This window comes from Echinops telfairi, unplaced genomic scaffold (assembly GCF_000313985.2).
Source record: "Echinops telfairi isolate 266 unplaced genomic scaffold, ASM31398v2 ScPeMD7_443;HRSCAF=831, whole genome shotgun sequence".
NCBI lineage: Eukaryota > Metazoa > Chordata > Mammalia > Afrosoricida > Tenrecidae > Echinops > Echinops telfairi.
The window spans coordinates 20,743,980-20,762,219 of NW_022104341.1; the positions used below are offsets into that span (position 1 = coordinate 20,743,980).

An 18,240-nucleotide genomic window follows, 5' to 3' on the forward strand; every position below is an offset into this window, starting at 1 on the left:
TTGACGAGAGCACCTAACACCAACAAGGGCAAAACCTAGCATTGTTCTTTTTCTTTAGGCATTAGACAAACTTTATGGTGATTAAGAACCCAGATTCCAGAGTTAGATTGTAGATCAAATCTCAACGCGTGCTACACTTACATCACAATCAAAATCAACGTACTTGCATTCATTACCTTTTTGGTAAAAGGGGGTTAATAATATTATTCAGTTTAGAGTCACAGGAACTATTAAGTATATGTAATAGCTTTAGAAAAATGTAACATATTGAGAACAATAGTTGCAATTGTAGTATCCATCATTTTCTTCCTGTTCTTTTCCAATTGTGAGCCAAAAGATATTTTCTTACATCCTCACACATCAAGAAGATACAGCATATAATATGAGCTATCAAGGGGTATAGTGAGTTATGAATTGGGCTACCTGTAAGGTAAGCAATTAGGATATATCACCACCTTGGCAAGAGAAAGTTGAGGCTGTCTGCTCACAGAGATTTACCTTCGCAGAACCTGAAGGGGCAATTCCATTCTGTCCTACAGGGTTACTGTGATTTGGGATCAATTTGATGTCAGTGTGTTTTATTTCATGTGGCTTCAGTATTTATTTTGAGTTTCCAAAATGAAGCTTTGTTTGGTGCAAAGGTTTCAGCCTTTTGTTTTGTTTGTTTGTTTTTTACTTTTGTTTTGGATGAAGTTTGAAAGTCACCATTCTATATGGACATCAATGTAGGGGAGAAGGTTGAGGCTATCTTGTTGAGATAAGAGAGAGGATGGTAAACAGAATGGACACCATAAGGCTAAATATCCATATATGCCAAGAATGTTATCCCTTTATAGGTTTAAGTTCAGACACTTTCCATCTTCTTTTGGCCAGTAAGTATTTTCTACATGAGTAGGCAATAGGATGAACCATAGGTTCCTAAATTTATTTGGCGTACCACCACCTTTTCCAAAAAGAAACGTGACTTCCCCTGACATTTAAAATCTTTTGTACCCATAATCTAGGATAAAGTATAGTTATCTGCATTTGCACCCCTCCTGGATCATTCCAGTGCCCCTCGGGTTGCAATATTGCCCACTCTGGGAAACATTGTTATAAGCAGTGGGGAAAATAAAACACACAACCCGATAGCATGGAAAAGCTAACTAAAGCAACATATACATTAAATGTTGCACCAATTAAATTGACAATGAGTACTGACGGTCAGTACAATTGCATAGGTGAGTGTAGGGAATTAGACATTTCATACTCTTGTTGGGAAAGTAAACTTGTAATACCCTTTGAGAAAGGTTCTTTTTTAAATATCTGATTGAATTGCAAGGCATATGCTTTTAGACAGCAATAGAATTCTAAGTAAAAAACAGCCTTTTCATAAACATGTGTAAGTACAGAACTGTTTGTGATACTGCAAACAATTTCACTCAAATAGATGGGTGAACTATGACATTTCCCCTACAGTGGACATTCTGCCAGTTGTAAAAATAACAAGGTATATATATTTGTTACTCAGTGGAAAATTTGAAACAAAATAAAAAGATTTTAAAATATCAGTGTGTTTGGTGTGTATATGAGGGGGTACCCAAAAAGCACTGGAATTGCAGTGGGTGGAGCAGATCTTTCATAGTATACATCCCCCCATACTTCCCTGCTAAAAAATCAATGAACAACTCACTCTGAGTTACTGCACCCAGCGGCATTGCCTGGGAAGGTTCTATCTGGTTACAGTGAATTTTTGGATTAAAGCAGTTTCATTCGAGCCTCTTGTTTTGTGGTGGTCAATTTAAGAGAGCAGTGTTGCTCTGAAATTTTGTTTCCTGCTTGGGAAAAATGCCACAGAAACTGTTGTGATGTTGAGCACAGCTTACAAGGACGGCACTATAGGAAAACTCAAGTGCACAAATGGTTTTCTCCTTTCAAAAAAGGTGAAATGTTGATCGATGACAAACCTGGTTCTGGACGTCAATGTGGACTAAGTGCATTTGGGTTTCTTCCACTAGTTCAGACTGCTCATCGAGCTTCCTATTGAAAAGTTCTGGAAAGGTAGTGTAATGGTGTGCGACAAAAAAGGCCTGATTTATGGCAGATTGGCGACTGGCTTTGCCACCACGACAATGTACTTGCTCACACAGCCATCTCAGTATGCCAGTGTTTTGCAAAAAAATCCCCCCCCAAAACCCAGTATGTCTCTCTTGCCAGACTCACCTGACTCACCTGACATCGCTCAGTGTGGCTTCTTTTTGTTTCTGTGAATGAAGATGAACAAGAAAAAACAGCGACGTGAGTAGGTGAAGAAAAAAAGAGGAAGGTGCTATCAGCCATTCAAATAGACAAGTTTGAAAAATGTTTCCAAGAATGGAATCACAGATCTGACAAATGTATTAAGTGTAATGGAGAGTATTTTGAATGTTTCTTTTTAAAAAAATGAAAATGCATAGCTTTGAAAAAATCAATTATGGGAGGTACCCCCTCATATATGAGAGTAAGTTAAAAACATATTGCTAGAATATCATAGAAACCTTTACTAGACATATATATATCAAAATGTGAAGCTCTTGCTTCTTGGTGTATCCTCCATCTAGGTACACATGCCTTTGTAGACTGTGCCTCTATCTATCTAACCTTGCCACAAAGAATTCCACTTTCTTCCATTTATCCCAGATTAAAGCACCAGTTCTGGCACCTTAATATCCTGTTTATTTTGTTGGTGCTTTGAGTTTTGGCAATGAAAAGAAGCCTGAAGGGGTGAGATTAGGTGTATCAGCTTACAGGAGAGCCCTTGGAGGACCATTGCTAACCTTTCAGAATGAGTAGGTGCATTGTCATAATGGGGTGCAGGGGTGGGGAGGGGGGAAGTAAAATCCTCAGTACAACTTTTCTGACCTTTTCTCACCAAAATAATTTTCTGTTCTCTTAAAAGGTCCTCATGATAGGCCCATTGTGCCTTGTGTCCTTTGAGAAAATGTATAAAGACTAACCTTTGGGATTCCCACAAACAGTTGCAATAATCTTAACTGGCCTCTGTGCTTTGACTTTAATAGGCCACTGTTTTGAATGGGCTTTTTTTTTTTTTTTGATGTTTCAGTATTTTATTCAAATTTTATTTTATTATTATTTTTTTAGCTGGGTACAGTGTACTTTATTGATGGTACAGGACAAGGTTGGGCTCTCTAAGGCCCTCTCCTTCCTTCAGGGAGTCTGGATGGAATAGTCAGTGTGTTGGGGGATTGAATTAGGGGCAAAGACTCCTCAGCAGCTGAGGGCTTCTCTTCCTCCAGTGCTGTTGCTGGGGCTGGTGGTCCAGGGGGGCTCTCACTCCTTGGAGGCAATGTGGACCATGAGGTCCACCGCTCTGTTGCTGTAGTCAAATGCATTGCTGTACCAGGAAATGAGCTTGACAGAGTGGGCATTGAGGGCAATGCCAGCCCCAGCATCCAAGGTGGAAGAGTGGGGGCCACTGTTGAAGTGACAGGAGATAACCTGGTCCACAGTGTAGCCTGGGATGCCCTTTAGGGGCCCATCAGATGCCTGTTTCACCACATTCTTGATGTCATCATACTTGGCAGCTTTCTCCAGACGGCAGGTGAGATCCACGATGGACACATTGGGGTTGGGGACACGGAAGGCCATGCCAGTCAGTTTCCCATTCAGCTCCGGGATGCAAGTTTTATTTTAAGTGATGTTAATTATAGCATTTAAAGGGATAGGATCTAAATTCCACACAAAATGGAAGACTCTACAATATGCCCATGTAATGGCTAAAAAATAAATTGAATGGTGAATACATCAGCCCAGTTGAGATTCTGGGTGTTGTCACCCTGTGATCATGGTTACCAAGACCCTTCCCAGCTTGCTGCCAGGGATGCTGTGGGAAGCTATTTCACCCTCTGGTGCAAGGGCACAAAACCACAACCTGAGTGGAAGTTAAAAGTCCTGAATTAGTGGCTTCATCACACCTACCGTCTCCACCCCAAAATGGCATGAGTGGACGTGTGCACGCGCGCGCGCGCACGCACACACACACCAGCTACCCCACCCTGGAGACTACAAAGTACCTACACATAATGCAACTTCCACTTGCAGCTATTTCTAGATCAAAAAGAAACTTGACATTGCTAGAAGGGGGCTACCAAGTCCACCCTGCCCCCTACAGCCTGCAGCTGAAGGGCATTTTGGCAGCTGGGCTTCTCCTGTCCCTCAGAAAGGGGGACAAGTTAACGCCGAATCACCTAGAAGTCTAACATGATATTGAACTATACTTGCATCTGAGACATACAATAAAAGGTACACTAGAATTCTGAAGGTAGCTATGCTGCAAAATAGTTTAAAATTAAATGAATGTACAGTATTCATTTGTGCTTGAAATTCCAGTCCTAGACCAAGCTTGTGGCCACCGGTGGCGTTGACAGTTGTTGCCATCCAGCAGAGCAGACAGCGTCGTTGAGGCCTGGCTGTCGGGTCTGATTGTAGCCTAAACCCATCAGCCTGCGGTAGTTCACTTTTGCTGAGAAGCAGCATCAGGTTGACCTGATGCTTGGCTGCTTGCTATTCCGAAGCGAGTGTTGCTATTCCTGGCTGTCCAGGTGAGATCGACAGCTGTCTCCAACTTCTTGTTCACCTGCTGGTAAATGGAGCCGCCTAACTGTCCCGCCATTCACGTGAGTGTGCAGGTGGCATTCATGGGTCTTGCAGCCGACCGCGAAGCTGCTCTGGCTCTCAGGGTAACAGGCAGCTGGTGTAACCAGCGCCAGAGCTTCGCGGAGGTCGGAATCCACCGCAGCAGCAGCGGTGGATGTGCTTATGCCCCATCTTGATTTGGGCATTCTTTTCCCTTTGTTTGGGGAGAAGGACGAGTCAAAGGTCAGCTTCAGTCCTCTGAGAAGCTGGTCTTCCACCGTGATCTCTGGCCCGATCGACGTGTTGTCCAGGTTCCACTTCTCAGCCCACCTGTGCTTGGATTCTAGACCGCCCATGACGTGGTTGGCCTTGGTGTTGGCTGAGCCAGCGCTGGTAAATTCCAGTCCATTCTCAGACTTTGTTTTCCCATGAGGTTTTATTAGAACGAAGCGTAGCCCTCGGGGACGACACCTAGGGCAGGTTTGACCAAAGTCAATGGATGTGTGGGAGGTATGGCTAGCTTCTCAGAGGCTGTTAATGGACCTTTCAGGCTACGCCAACTGTCTTACTGAGAGAACGTGTCTGCACTCAGGCACTGGTCACAGACGTGTGTTTAAACATCATACACTGTTTGGAAGAAAACTGGGATGGGGAGGATGCTCAGAGTTTCCATCTTGTCCAGTCCCCAGAAAGATTTCAGTCAAGAGATACTATTCAGGTGAGAGTCCGAGCAACGATTTGAACATAATGAGTGAGTTTATTAAAGGGGAATGCTTTAGAACAGAAGTCCAAACAAAGTATTCTTAACGAATCTAAAAAGGCTGGGGTAAAAATATAATACTAGACCTTCTATTGAGCAATGGAGGGCTTCCCCCCAAGGCTGGCTTCCTGGTGGGTTCCCTGCTATTGGCAGGTCCTCTGCGGTGTCCTCCCTTCTTTCCGGTATGCATATTGTGACACTCTTTCAGCCTACTACCCAAGACTTCATGCTGTGTCTTGTCTCAGACCCCAAACTCAAGGGTCTTTTCAGTCATTGTAGGAGTCCTTTAAATTGCCTCACTTCCCCTGACCATTTCGTTATCTCCAATACCTCTGGCCTCCTCCGTCGATCAGAACACGTATTCTATCCCCCTGTTCGTCTTCCTTTGTGCTGTAAAGGTGTGTGAGGAAGCCTGTCTCCCCACTCTTTTGTGTTTGATCCCTGTCAGTTTCCTTCCACTGACTACCTCTTCTCCTCTTGCCTTTTGCTGACCAGTCAACAAAACCCTGGCAAACCTGCATAGCAACCCAGCACCAGTACATGTTTGTGTGCCTGCATACAAGTAGACAGTGCAAGCAATGTGATATCTTGTTTAGTAATAATCCTCTGGGAGTTGGCTCCTTGGCACTGAGTTTTCTAGTTTGGCCTATACACATAGAATCCTAAATACCAAGATTACACACCAATGCTAACAGTGTTCAGATCCTCTGAAAATGTCAAAAGGGAAATTTTATTTTTTTAACTTTATACAAGGTTTGTTAGGCCAAGTTGTCTAAAGAAACAAATCCATGTAGGTATAGAACACTCATGTAAGCATAAAAAGAGCTTTGTATCTAGGAATAATTATATATCAAGCAGGCATACCAGCCCAATCCTACGCAAGTCCATAAATCCGATGCTAGTCAGGGCCCACTTCAGACTCAGGGCGCTGCAGGCAGTGATGCAGAAAAGTGAAGTAGGAAGCAGGGAGATCGCTGGCTGGTGCATGGACCAAGGTCGGTGGAATTCTGGCAGGGCAGCAATGGCTCTCTCTCACTGTGAGGTGGCCCAAATGAGGCCGCCCGTGAGACAGACACAGACTCCAAGTGAAGGCCCAGCAAGGAGGAAGGTAAAGTGTCACTAAAAAAAACCCCAAAAAACAAAAACCCTGGAACTCACTGCCATTAAGCCAGTGCTGACCCATGGTGACCCCTGTAGATTTCTGAGACTGGCTGTTTACAGAGCTGCTGGTGGTTTCTAACTGCCAGCCACGCGGATCGTGAATCACCGCCCAATCTGGAACCACTTACCAGGGCTCCCAGAGTGACTCACTCTCATACAAAAGGTCACCGTTTCAAGGAACTGTCATCAAACTGCCACTTGCATGACCGGTTTGACTCCACCCCTAGCCAGGAGTGCCATAGAATCACCTTACACTAAGCTTATGTAAAAATAACAGTTTGTCTTACGTATGAAAATAATAATTCCAACAAGTCCTATTTTAAAGGTTATCTTTTTTTTTTCATTTTGAGCACACAGGCTATGACTTTGTAGTTAAAATAATTTTCCTACCACACTCATATAGAGTCATTTTGAATTGAATCAATGCACTGTTATCTGAAGAGCTTATATGTAAAATGGCATTAATCATGTTGGTCCGTATACACAAAGAATTAGCTACATTTGGTTTCATACTGCCTTACACTAAGAGATCTTAAACAGGTTACTGACAATAGAGGTTAACATTTGAGAAATTTCTTTTTAGAAATAATGAGCAAATAAATGAGCCTAAACTCACTTGTTTCATGCAAATGAATCCCACAGCCATTCAGTCAATTATTACTCCTAGCAACCCTATCGAACAAAGCAGAATTGCTCAAAGTATTGTCAATTCTGTACATCTTTGCAGAAGTTGATGACCACATCCTTCTACCGTGGAGCAACTGGTACATTCCCATTGCCCACTTTTTGTTTAGCGGCTGAGTGCTCTAACTACTGCGCCCTCCCAGCTCACTTAACTTGGTATAAGGTTCCTTTACATTAAAAGAAAAATGGTCGTTCCCATCTAATAATTGAATAGTACTGTATAAATATTGATGATATAATGGTGATCGTTAAAAGTATTGCAGGCTTTCAAAATAAGGTTCTGTAGTTTAAAAGTTTCACAGTGGGGAGAAAGTAGAACCTTTGTTCACTACTTAATAATGGAATAAACAAGTAGTAAATCATGACATAAATAAGATCAAGTTGAAGTACATATTTGAAGACTTCAAATTTTTTCCCATCGCTTTTGAGAAGCTTTATGATTTCTTATCAGCTATTTCCTGCCTATTTATTAGCGTAAGGGGACTTTGTTGCTTCATACCTGCCCACAAGAGAAAACCATTTGTAGCTTCAACACTCATATATTAAAGATGTTGTATGCTTCCCTTTAAAGTTTCTCACGGAAGATACAAACCTAATCAAACCTTTTTCCCCTCTAGCTGGTGACCTCTGCATGAACACAGGGTGGAAACATTGTTTAATCATACTACAGACTACTTTTTACAGTTATAAGAAACATTACGGTGCCACAATAGAAGCAGCAAAACAAGATGTTTTTATTCCGTGTGAGGAGACATCTATTTTTAAATTATTTATTATCTTAAGCAGCATGATTTCTTATGCAACCACATTCCCTTTTCTATATTTCAAAGATATCTTTAGGGGAATAGGAACATTTTTAAATGATGATAATATATATGTCATCTTGGGAACAGAGACCCTTGTGCTGACTTGTGACTGAGAAAGAACCAACGTGCTAATTTCACATGGCAATTTTTACTCAATTCCTTCAGACTAAACTCAACTATGATTAGCCTTTGTTTGTGACAATTGAAGAGAATAATGGTTGAATTTGGGGCCGTTAATGTCACATTGAAATCAATAGCTGTAAATGGTAGTTGCCACAGTTCTAACTGATCTGTCACATGCAAACAAAAGAGGGTCTTTCTCAGTTCACAGAAGGGAGCTAAGACAATTAAACACACACGCCACACACAAAGAATCTCAAAACTTCATCACCTTAAGGAGATTTATTGATCTACAATGTCATTTTAGTTTACTTGGGGGTGTGTGTGGGAGCTTATTTGCTGTAATAATAATTTTTAAAAATACCTGAGGTTGGAAGCCAAACAGGGGAGAGGTAGCTGACTTCATCGTGTCTTCTGAAAGCGGGCTCTGTTGTAAACATAACGGTACTGTCCTTTTAGAGTGGCAGTGACAGCAAGAGTGAGGGCGGAGCGGACGGTAAGCCCTTTCCTGAGCTGTCAAGGCTGTATCATAAAGGACACAGAATAAAAAGAGTACAATCCCTGAGAGATAGAACTTGGAAAGCTGCTAACTCTTCTCTTACCATCAACCCCTTCTCTTACCATCAACCCCATCTTCCAGCAGCTAAACTCTTCGGATCTTGTCGTTACCTTCCCTCTCCCCACCAACCTCCAACGTGGATGTGAATGAAGGAACTAAAGTCTGTGTCTCCAGACGTGACTTCATGACGTCAAGACTGTTTTCTGACACTGAGCTTAATCTCGGTTACCATTGGCTGAACCCCGATTAAATAATAGCATGTCTATTTCATTAGCACGATTAAGTTGTATAAAATGATAAGAATGTGTTAGCCCTCTGTCAAAAAAGGGGAGAAATTGTTTTCCCCTATCTGCTAAAACATATCTCCATGTTTTAGTAAGGCATAATATGAGATTTTTTACCAACCTATGAAAAATTGAATTAGTTGTTCTTAGAAGGAGGAATTAGAAACATACAATTATATATGAGATTAAAAAGAAGAAAGTAGACAAAATCGTTTTGTTCACTTGCTGTAAGCTAAAGCCCTTTATTTCCAGCAAATTCCACTTTTCTATAGTGGTCATTCAGACTTCACATTTCCCCAAAATTATCTGTTTAAGAACTATGCAACTTTAAAAAAATCTATAGTTTTCTGAAATAATCCATACTTCTCTGAAAGAAATCTATTAAATCCCTAGACATAATTTCAATCTTTCTTGTTTTTCCCCCATATTTCTTGTATTTCTTCCCATTCTAGTATGATATTCTAAACTTAGTGAAATATAATAGCTGATACAAAAACTGGTGCTGTTTTTGTTGCCGTTGAGTCAGTTCCAATTTACAGGGACCTGAGATATAGCAGAAGGAAACAATACGCACTGCTCCACCATGTGCCCCTCTCACACCTGCTATGCTTGAGCTATTGTGTGGTCATTATGCATTCCATCCTCTCCAGGGGAGGGGACTTCCTCTTTTTTGTTAACCTTCTACTTTGCCAAGCATGATGCCCCTTTCCAGGAACTGATGCTTCCTCTTGACATGCCCAGAGAATGTGAGGTATGTTCTCTCCACACTCGCTTCTGAGGAGCATTCTAGCTGTACTTTTTCCAAGATAGATTTGCTTGTTCTTCTGGAATTTCATGGTACTTTCAATATTCTTGCCCAATATCATAATTTAAATGTATCAATTATTTTCTAGCCTTCTACATCGTTGCCCAGCTTCCATATGCATACGAGGCTGTGGGAAATGCCACGGTTTGGTCTGGAACATATTTGTCCCGAAAGTGAAGTCTGTGCTCTTCGATGCTTTCAGTTTTTGGCACAGCCTATTCTAGAAAGCCAGCAAAGACAACTCCTCGATAACTCTAGTCTTTTCTCTATCATGATGCCATCTACTGGCCCAATGGTGAGGATATGGGTTTCTTCACATTGGGTTGTCAGCCTAACTGAAGGGTTCATTGGCAACTACTTCAAGTAAAATCAAATAACGGGGACAAAAATTAGTAGTGTGTTTTGTAAACTAGCTCTGCCCAAACCAATACCCCACCGATAGTATCTGCTGGTTTCTGTGGTATAGCTCCTCTTAATGGCCAACTTTAGCCAACCAAGCTGAGCTGATGTCACCACTATAATAGTTAGGTTTCCTCAATGAAACACTGTTAAAAAAAAAAAAAAAAGAAACACTGTTGGTTTCTGGGTGGGGCACATAGTTAATGGATTTGGCTGCTAACTGAAAATTTAGAAGTTCAAGTCCACCTAGAGACAGTTGAAAAGAATTCAAATGCCAATCTATTTCCAAAACAGCCAGCCATCAAAACTCCTGTGGAGCTCAATTCCAGTCTGCCACTCATAGGAGAGAAGCAGAGGGGAGAGGAGAGAGATGGGAATTTGAGAGATAAAGAGGAAAATAACCACCTTGGTCCTCAAAGTTATATCCTTGCTTTTCAGTACTCTAAAAATATAACATTTGGATTGGATAAAGACCAATTAATACCCTTCAGTGTGCAGATTACAAAACCCCGGTTGCTGCCAGTGAAGAGAACTTGAATCACTTGCTAATGAAGATGAAAGAACGCAGCCTTTGTGGTCTTCCAGCCAAACACAAAGAAAACAAAACTCTTCAGATGGAACCAACAAGGAACATCATGATAACTGCAGAAAAGTTTGAAGTTGTCAAGGATTTCATTGTACTTTTGAACCCATGTTCAGTGACACGGGCAGCAGTAAAAGATACAAATGATACATGGAATTGGACAAATCTGTCCCGCATGACCTCTTTAAAGGTTTGAAAGCAACTGTGTGACTTTGAAAACTAAGGAGCATGTGACCCTAGCCATGTTTTTGTTTGTTTGTTTGCTTATGGAAAAGCTGGACAGTGAATAAGGAACATAGAAAAAATGAAGCCTTTGAATTATGGTGTTGGTGAAGCATATCGAATACATCATGGGTTGTCAAAGGGATGAACATATCTATCAATCTTGGAAAAAATAAACAGCCAGAATGGGACATGAGAAAAGTGATACTTCCTTTCCTAAGTTTTGGACAGGTTATCAGGAGGGGCCTGGTCCTGTGGAAGGACACAATTCTTGGTAGCATTGAGAGTCAGGGAAGAAGAAGAAGCTCTTGAGATGTATTGCCACAATGGATGGAAACCATAGGGCAAACACACTAACAACCAGGAGGAGGCTAAAGCACTGTTTTCTGATTCTATCGGACATAGACTCTCTGAGTCAGAATTGCCTTGTAGGCACTTAGCCAGAGTAAAAATCTGAGACAACTGCATGGGATGTGTGTGTTACCTAATTATTTAATGAGTCAATCTTGTTAATTTTATCATTCATATTACCTACATACTTGCTTATTTTACATCTGACTTATCAGCCAAAAGCTACAAGAAGTCTTTTAATATCTCTGTGTAGGCCAGGTTGACTAAAGAAACAAATCCAGTGATACTCATACATGTGTCAGAAAGGGCTTTGTATGAATGAGTAATTATATATCAAGAAATTATCCCAGCTCAGTCCAACTCAAATCCATAAGCTTGATACTAGTCCATAAGTCCCTCCTCAGACTCACACAGTCACAAGCAATGATGCAGAGATTAGGAATATCACAGGCCGGTGGGTGCATAGTCCTGTGGATCCAATGATGGCGTGGTAGTACACAAATGTTTGTCAATTTGAAGATTAAAGGTGTAGGGGTGGAGTCTAACTTGTCAATCAGATCATAGCCAGTGAGGCCTCTGTGTTGGCATGGCTTTCTCCTGAGAATTCTGGGAAATCCCATACTTCCTCCTTGGAGGTGGAGACACTTCTCTCTGCTCACACCCTGGGAAACATAGCAGCTGACAAGACACATGGACCCACCCTGATGTAGAGACCCTCGCCAGCTCTGAGATGTTTCCAATGACAATGGATCCAAAGACTTCCTACCCACTGGCCTGTGATCTTCTACATTCGGTGTCATAGCATGTGTTTTGTAAGTCTGAAGAGGACTTTATATATTGGTATTGGACATATGGGCTAATATCGGACTTATGGACTTGATCTGGATTGGGCTGGGATGTTTTCTCAATGTTCATTGTCTCTTGTATATAAATCTCTTTCTGATATGCATATGTGTGTCCATGGATTTGTTTCTCTAGTCTACCCAGACCAACACAGATGGTGGAAATATCAATGGGCTCTGGCAGGTCCAAGAGTATTTTGCAAGAAAGAAAGTGAAGGCAGAGAGGGAGAAAGGGAGGGTCTTCCTTATGGTAAGGCCACACCCGCAAAGAGTTACCACCAGGCTGTGGCCCGAGTGACAGGTTGAATACCATTCATCCACTTGTATATATCTTCAAGTTGATGTGAAATTATGTAACCATCACAATCCCTCATTATTGTAGTTCGATAGTATCATGTTTGTGCCCTAGAGCTCTAAGCCTTATGCAGTTTGCTGTCTTCTTTTTGGTAGTTTATTCATATAGTTTGGAGAATCATATCTGCTATCAATATACAATATTATTCCTTGTCTTACTTCAGGCTTTTGACATTGAATTTTGTATTTACCTTTATATTATTATTGTTACCTCTTCTCCCCTATTTTATGTATTATTTTTACCTCTTCTGGATGTCTGTTTAAGAGCCCTGGTGGTGGAGTGGTTAAGTGTTGGGCTACTTCACTATAAAGTCAGTAGTTTGAAACAACCAACTGTGCCACAGGAGAAACATGAGGCTTTCTACCCTAGAAAGTTATACTCCTAGAAACTCACAGGGAAGTTCCACCAATTCCTCTAGGATCACTATGAATTGGGAACAGCTTGTTGGCAATAAGAGATGTCTTTTTATTCTAATAATCATTTTAGTCTACTCACACAAAGTGTTAGTGACCCTGTTTGATTAATTATTTCATATTATTCTGTGTTTATTTTTTTCTTTATTGTTTTTTACATATGCATTTTTTTCCTATCACTTTCAAACTTACAGTATTATAGTGTTCATCGTGATATGGGAACCAATATTTTTTAATACCATAGGAAGTTTAGTAGTATCAAGGGTCCCATTAGGATATTCTATTTGCACTACTTTACCCATCTGAGCACCTCCTTCTTTCCTCCACCTTTCTTAGACGCATTTAGATTTCTTCTTTCAGTAGTCTCTCCCTGATGCCCTGAACAATGCATCATTTTAATGAGAAGTTGAAAATTTTGCTTGTGGGTTTGTATTAAACTTGTCTTTACAAATTGTATTTTAAGAAATCTACTTCATAAATTTAATCCTAATCTTAAGCATGCCATATCCTGATAGACATTAGACCAGGTTCATTACCATAGTTTGCCTGTACGGCTATTTCTTTGTCGAGGAAAGGAGAGCGATGTTCCTATTGGGGTTGAGAGTACTTCCTCGGGCATTTCCTGACATGTCAGGATATGCAAGGCATACTTTCTGCATTCTTAAATGTTGGAAATCATGGCATGATTTTCTCAGCACAGAAGCACTTTAGTGATTGCTATAAAGATACTTGGTCACAGTACTTTTAATTGTATAGTCAGTAATCTTTCTTTTGTAAGAAAACCATTTTTGGTTCTGGGTAGAAGGAAGCTTTTCTTTAAAATTAGCATTATTTTTAACAATGGGAATAAGCCATTTTCCCATGGTTTTTTCTAAGTGTGTGGCTTATTTGTAAAATAATTCTTTTTGTGAATCCTGAATAAAACTGCTTGAGTCTTACTGTTATGAGTTGAATTGTGTCCTTCTTCTGCCCCCAAGATGTGTTGTAAATCTTAACCTCTATCACTGTGATTTTAATCCCATTTGAGCATAGGTTTTCTTTATTATGTTAAAGTGACAGGATTAGTATAGTGCATTTTAAGCCAATATTTTTGAGATATAAAAGTGATGAAACAAGCATGCTCAGAAGCAGACATGGGAAGAGAGAGATGCCAGGCCACAGGCAGGTCACCCCAGAGCAGAAGGTCACCCCGGAGCTCAGAGACTAGGACCTTCCTTCAGAGCCGACTAAGAAAGAAATCCTCTGCTAACGCCTGTGTGGAAATACACATCTGTTGGATAAATCCACCCATTGATTGTATTTTTGTAATAGCAGTACTACAAAACTAATAACAGTACATTCAGTCAGTAAAAATATATGTCCTTTTTCAATTGAGGGTATTTTTATACTATTATTTCTTTAATTATCATTTCTACTCGATATTTTTCCCCCCATCCATCTGGAACTTCTTTGCATATAATCACCTAGGTCCTCCTATAAGTTTCTTATTTTATCACCGTTTACCATTACTTATCCTTCATTTGATCAGCCAGACGACCGAGGCAGCTTTCATTAGGGATTACTCTTTTCAATCATTTTTGTTAGAGTAATTATTATTTTTATTTCGTAGTTGCATTGCTTTGAGCATCCTCATTACATTTAAATGAACATTCTTCTCTATGTTATTCATTAGTTGTTCTTTTTTCCCCCTTTAATCTCTTAGTGCTCTATTCAGCTTGACTCCTCTCACAAATGTCATAGAGTCCATGAAACAGGACGTGATGTCCGTTGAGTTCCCCATGGTGCTGGTGGTGTTCACCCAAGGACAGGCTGAGGGATGGGTTCTCTCGGGCAATGGTACATCGGAAGGCTGTGGTTTGTCTTTGGGACTAGTGATACGCACTAGCATACTCCTACTCTGAGAAAGGCTTTGAGCTGATTTCTAGGACTCTGTCAAGGTAAGTGGGAGGAAGTCAGTTCCCTCTAAAATATGCATAATTAAAGTAAATTATCTCAGCTATATAACCTCTCCTCCAGGACTTGGTAGGATCAGGCAACTTCCCAAAATACTGTGTGCAACCCTAGGGAGATGCTCTGCTCTACATGATTGACATTCCAATAGTCCTCTCCACTAGCCAAGGATTCCTCGGACCCTCTGAGACCTCTGCTCTTCTCCCATCCTTTGCTCTAAGAGTTAAATTAACTGGCACTTCCCATCTTCCTAGAATGGATTTTCAAAGATGTCAGTATGGCCAGCACATTCAAAAGACTGATATTGAGCATTTATTTCCTTTTCAACATTTTTGTGTTGATTCTATCATCTATTATTGTTTTTGTTGTTGTAAGGTGCTGTACAATTTTGCTGTTGTAAGGTGCCGTACAAGTGGGATCAGATTTATAAGAACGCCTTACCCAACAGAACACTGTCTAGTCCGATACCACCTCATAATTATTTTGGGATGGTTTTAGTTTTTTGTTGGAGTCCATTGCTGCTGTCACTGTGTCTATCCTTCTCCAACTCAGTGGAAAAATAGGTCTGCCTCTTCTTCACTGACTTTTACTTTACCAGAGATTGAAACAGGATCTTGATAAAAATATATTTGGGGTTGAAATAGCAGATCAAAGTAATGAGGTCAGAATGACCTGCTACTTCTCCCACAAAATTCTATTACAGATGGACTATATAAAAGCAGACATACTTATAAAACAACAATGGAAAAACTACCCCATTAGAGAAAAGAGGAAAAAGATATCTAGTGTGATGCAATGAATTATTTGATATGGGTCTTATAGTCATGATCTTTGTGACTCCCACCAAACTACCTTTTCCTCACGGGTTTGAGCAAGAGAAGGTGTGGGAAGAGCCTGATAAGATTATGTGATTCATTTGTGAATGTTAACATGCTTGATTGTATTGTAAAAACTTGGATCCCTAGCACAGAGATTGGTCGATTTTGCCATATCATTGGGTACAAAATTAACCATCTCAGAAGCACAAAAGGTGTGATGTCATGATCATCAAGACAGAATTGACAGGAGTGGTCCCCAAGTGCCTTTGTACCCCAAGATCCCTGTGTGCTGAACTTTACATATCTAGGAAACTGAAACCCACAACACCAGAAAAGCAGTAGGGTCGTGTCAGAGGGGAAGCAGCAACCAATCCAAGCGCCAGAGCAGAAGATAGAAGGGCAGGCCACAGAGGGTGTACAGCTTTGTGCCTCTATGTCAGAGACTCAGTTTTGGAGTGGGGTTTACCCAGCCATTTAATTGGGGACCTAGGCGTGCTGATCCACAGTCCCAGAGCTGAGCACCTCCAGGCTGAGACTTACAGCAGAGGTGCATCCTTTGGACATTTATTAGCAGCATGAAAAGAGCTTTGTCATATTGCCCTAACAAAGCAGAGGCCAAGGCTTACTGTAGTTGAGAGACCGAAGACCAAAAAGAGGCTCAATGTAGGCATGATTGAGAACATCCTGTCCTGACCAGAGAACTGTATCCTGAGCATGTCTGATCTTAAATTGCAACCTGTCAACTTCTCTACACAACCCCATAGTTGTGATTATTGCCTATGAGTTCTGTGTGGCCATTGCAATGCATGAGTGGACTTAACAAAGATATAGAGTTATTGGCTGCTGAATGAGACAGCTGGTGAGAACTGCTAAGGATGGTGAAGACATGTTTCATCGGGATGACGCTACTTTGAGCTGATGCAGGGTTTAATTCCTTTTTCCCCTTGTGAAGCTAGAGGAGGTCAGACGCCAACCCACACCACCTTTTTGCAGTCAGATACAATTGGCACTGGTCCTAAGATAGACCACATTCCGCTTGATGCTTCTAGTGGGGATCTGCTCTCCATGAATTAAAGTGAGATTTTGTTTAGTCAGTTTTAGCTGCCACAGGTTGAGGTTCTGATTCTGCAGACAACATTGGTACGGGTTGAAATGGCCATATCTTATAGCATTGTTTAGGGGCTTAAAGCAGTTATGAATCAGGTGTCACTCTGTCGAACTTTGAGTTTCTATGGCAATATCCTTATAAAATTCCAGTCAGATCGGTAGTGGTTTCTTTTGGTAGGCTTTCTTGCCTGGAACATAATTCTTAAAAAAAGTGCAGTGTCACACAATTCTTCAAATTTGACCACCTTAATGATTTTTTTTTAAACAAAAGGTTTTAAACCCATATGGTAAGATATCTTTTGAGGAACCCTGGCAATATAATGGATTATGAGTTGATCTGCTAACCCAAAGGTCAGCAGTTTGAACCCACCATCCACTCTGCGAGAGAAACTTGAGGCTTTCTGCTGCCATGGGATTTGCAACATTAGAATTCCACAGGGGATGTTCCACTCTGTCCTCTAGGGTCACCGAGTCAGAATGGACTCCAGGACAATGAGTTTGGTTTTGGAGTTTGTTGGGTAAAAAACAATAGAAATCTCTTCTGTGAGGCTGAATTGAATTCAGAGCTGGGCTTTGTGTATGGTTCTGGGGGGTGGGGGTGCAGATCTAAGTGGGTAGGATGAGAAATCCTCTATACCCGTGTTTGGACTAAGAGTAAAATGGGAGCTGGTGGACTCCTGGGAATGTCTACTTTCTAAATGCACTTGCCTTTCTGGGAATATTTATTTTTATTTAGAGAGTCTCTGAGTAATGTAAATGATTAACACAAAATATTAGAAGTTCAGGCCCACCAAAAGGTGCCTAGAAAAATCAACCATAAAAACATGAACCCTTGAAACTATCAGGAAGACACTTGCACTATGACACACATGGGATAAGTTTGCATCGACTCCATAATATCAGCCCAGCGTCGCCGTTAGCCCAGGGGCAGATAGAGGACCCCGTCCAAGACAGGCTTTCTCATATGCTTGATCTCAACCTCTTCAACTTCCTTAATATCTTTCTCTGCCTCCAACTTTTTTTTCTTTTTTTCCTTCCTTATCCCTCTCACTCTCCACAAAAATCCTCAGAGAGAAGTCTTGCTCCAGTCATATCACCCTCTCAGTACTCCTGCCCGCGTTTCCTCATTGCTCCATCACCAGTCATCTAGATACCTGTCTTTGCTTCCTCACCAACCACACCCTCCACACTCCTGTCTTTTCCTCTGATCTACTCAAGCTCTTACAAGAAATGCCACCAATGACATTTTCCCAACAATGGACCTTCTGATTATCTACTTGGAGTTTGGGAATTTGACCTGTGTACAATATTTCTTTGAAAATATTTTGCAAGTATACTATTATGTTTTGCCCTTCATCTTTAAAAGATCTTTATAGCTATCTACTTTCATAAAGATTTTTTAAAAAT

General features: G+C 41.0%; 2 protein-coding genes and 1 pseudogene across 2 annotated transcripts in view; 1 reads left to right on the plus strand and 2 right to left on the minus strand.

The window, feature by feature from the left end:
• The window catches only part of DPYD (dihydropyrimidine dehydrogenase), a 1,157,760-nt gene that overhangs the window by 767,499 nt on the left and 372,021 nt on the right, over positions 1-18,240 (plus strand). The window lies entirely within an intron of this gene.
• LOC123520876 (glyceraldehyde-3-phosphate dehydrogenase-like) lies at positions 3,310-3,651 on the minus strand. The gene has a single exon (XM_045291908.1). The coding sequence runs from the start codon at positions 3,625-3,627 to the stop codon at positions 3,310-3,312; it is 318 nt and encodes a 105-aa protein (XP_045147843.1). The 5' UTR covers positions 3,628-3,651.
• Positions 4,195-8,890, minus strand: LOC115870139 (annotated as a pseudogene).

Bases quoted from the DNA above. Each gene is read 5' to 3' on its own strand.
- LOC123520876 (XM_045291908.1), bottom strand. From the start codon at position 3,627: ATGGCCTTCCGTGTCCCCAACCCCAATGTGTCCATCGTGGATCTCACC.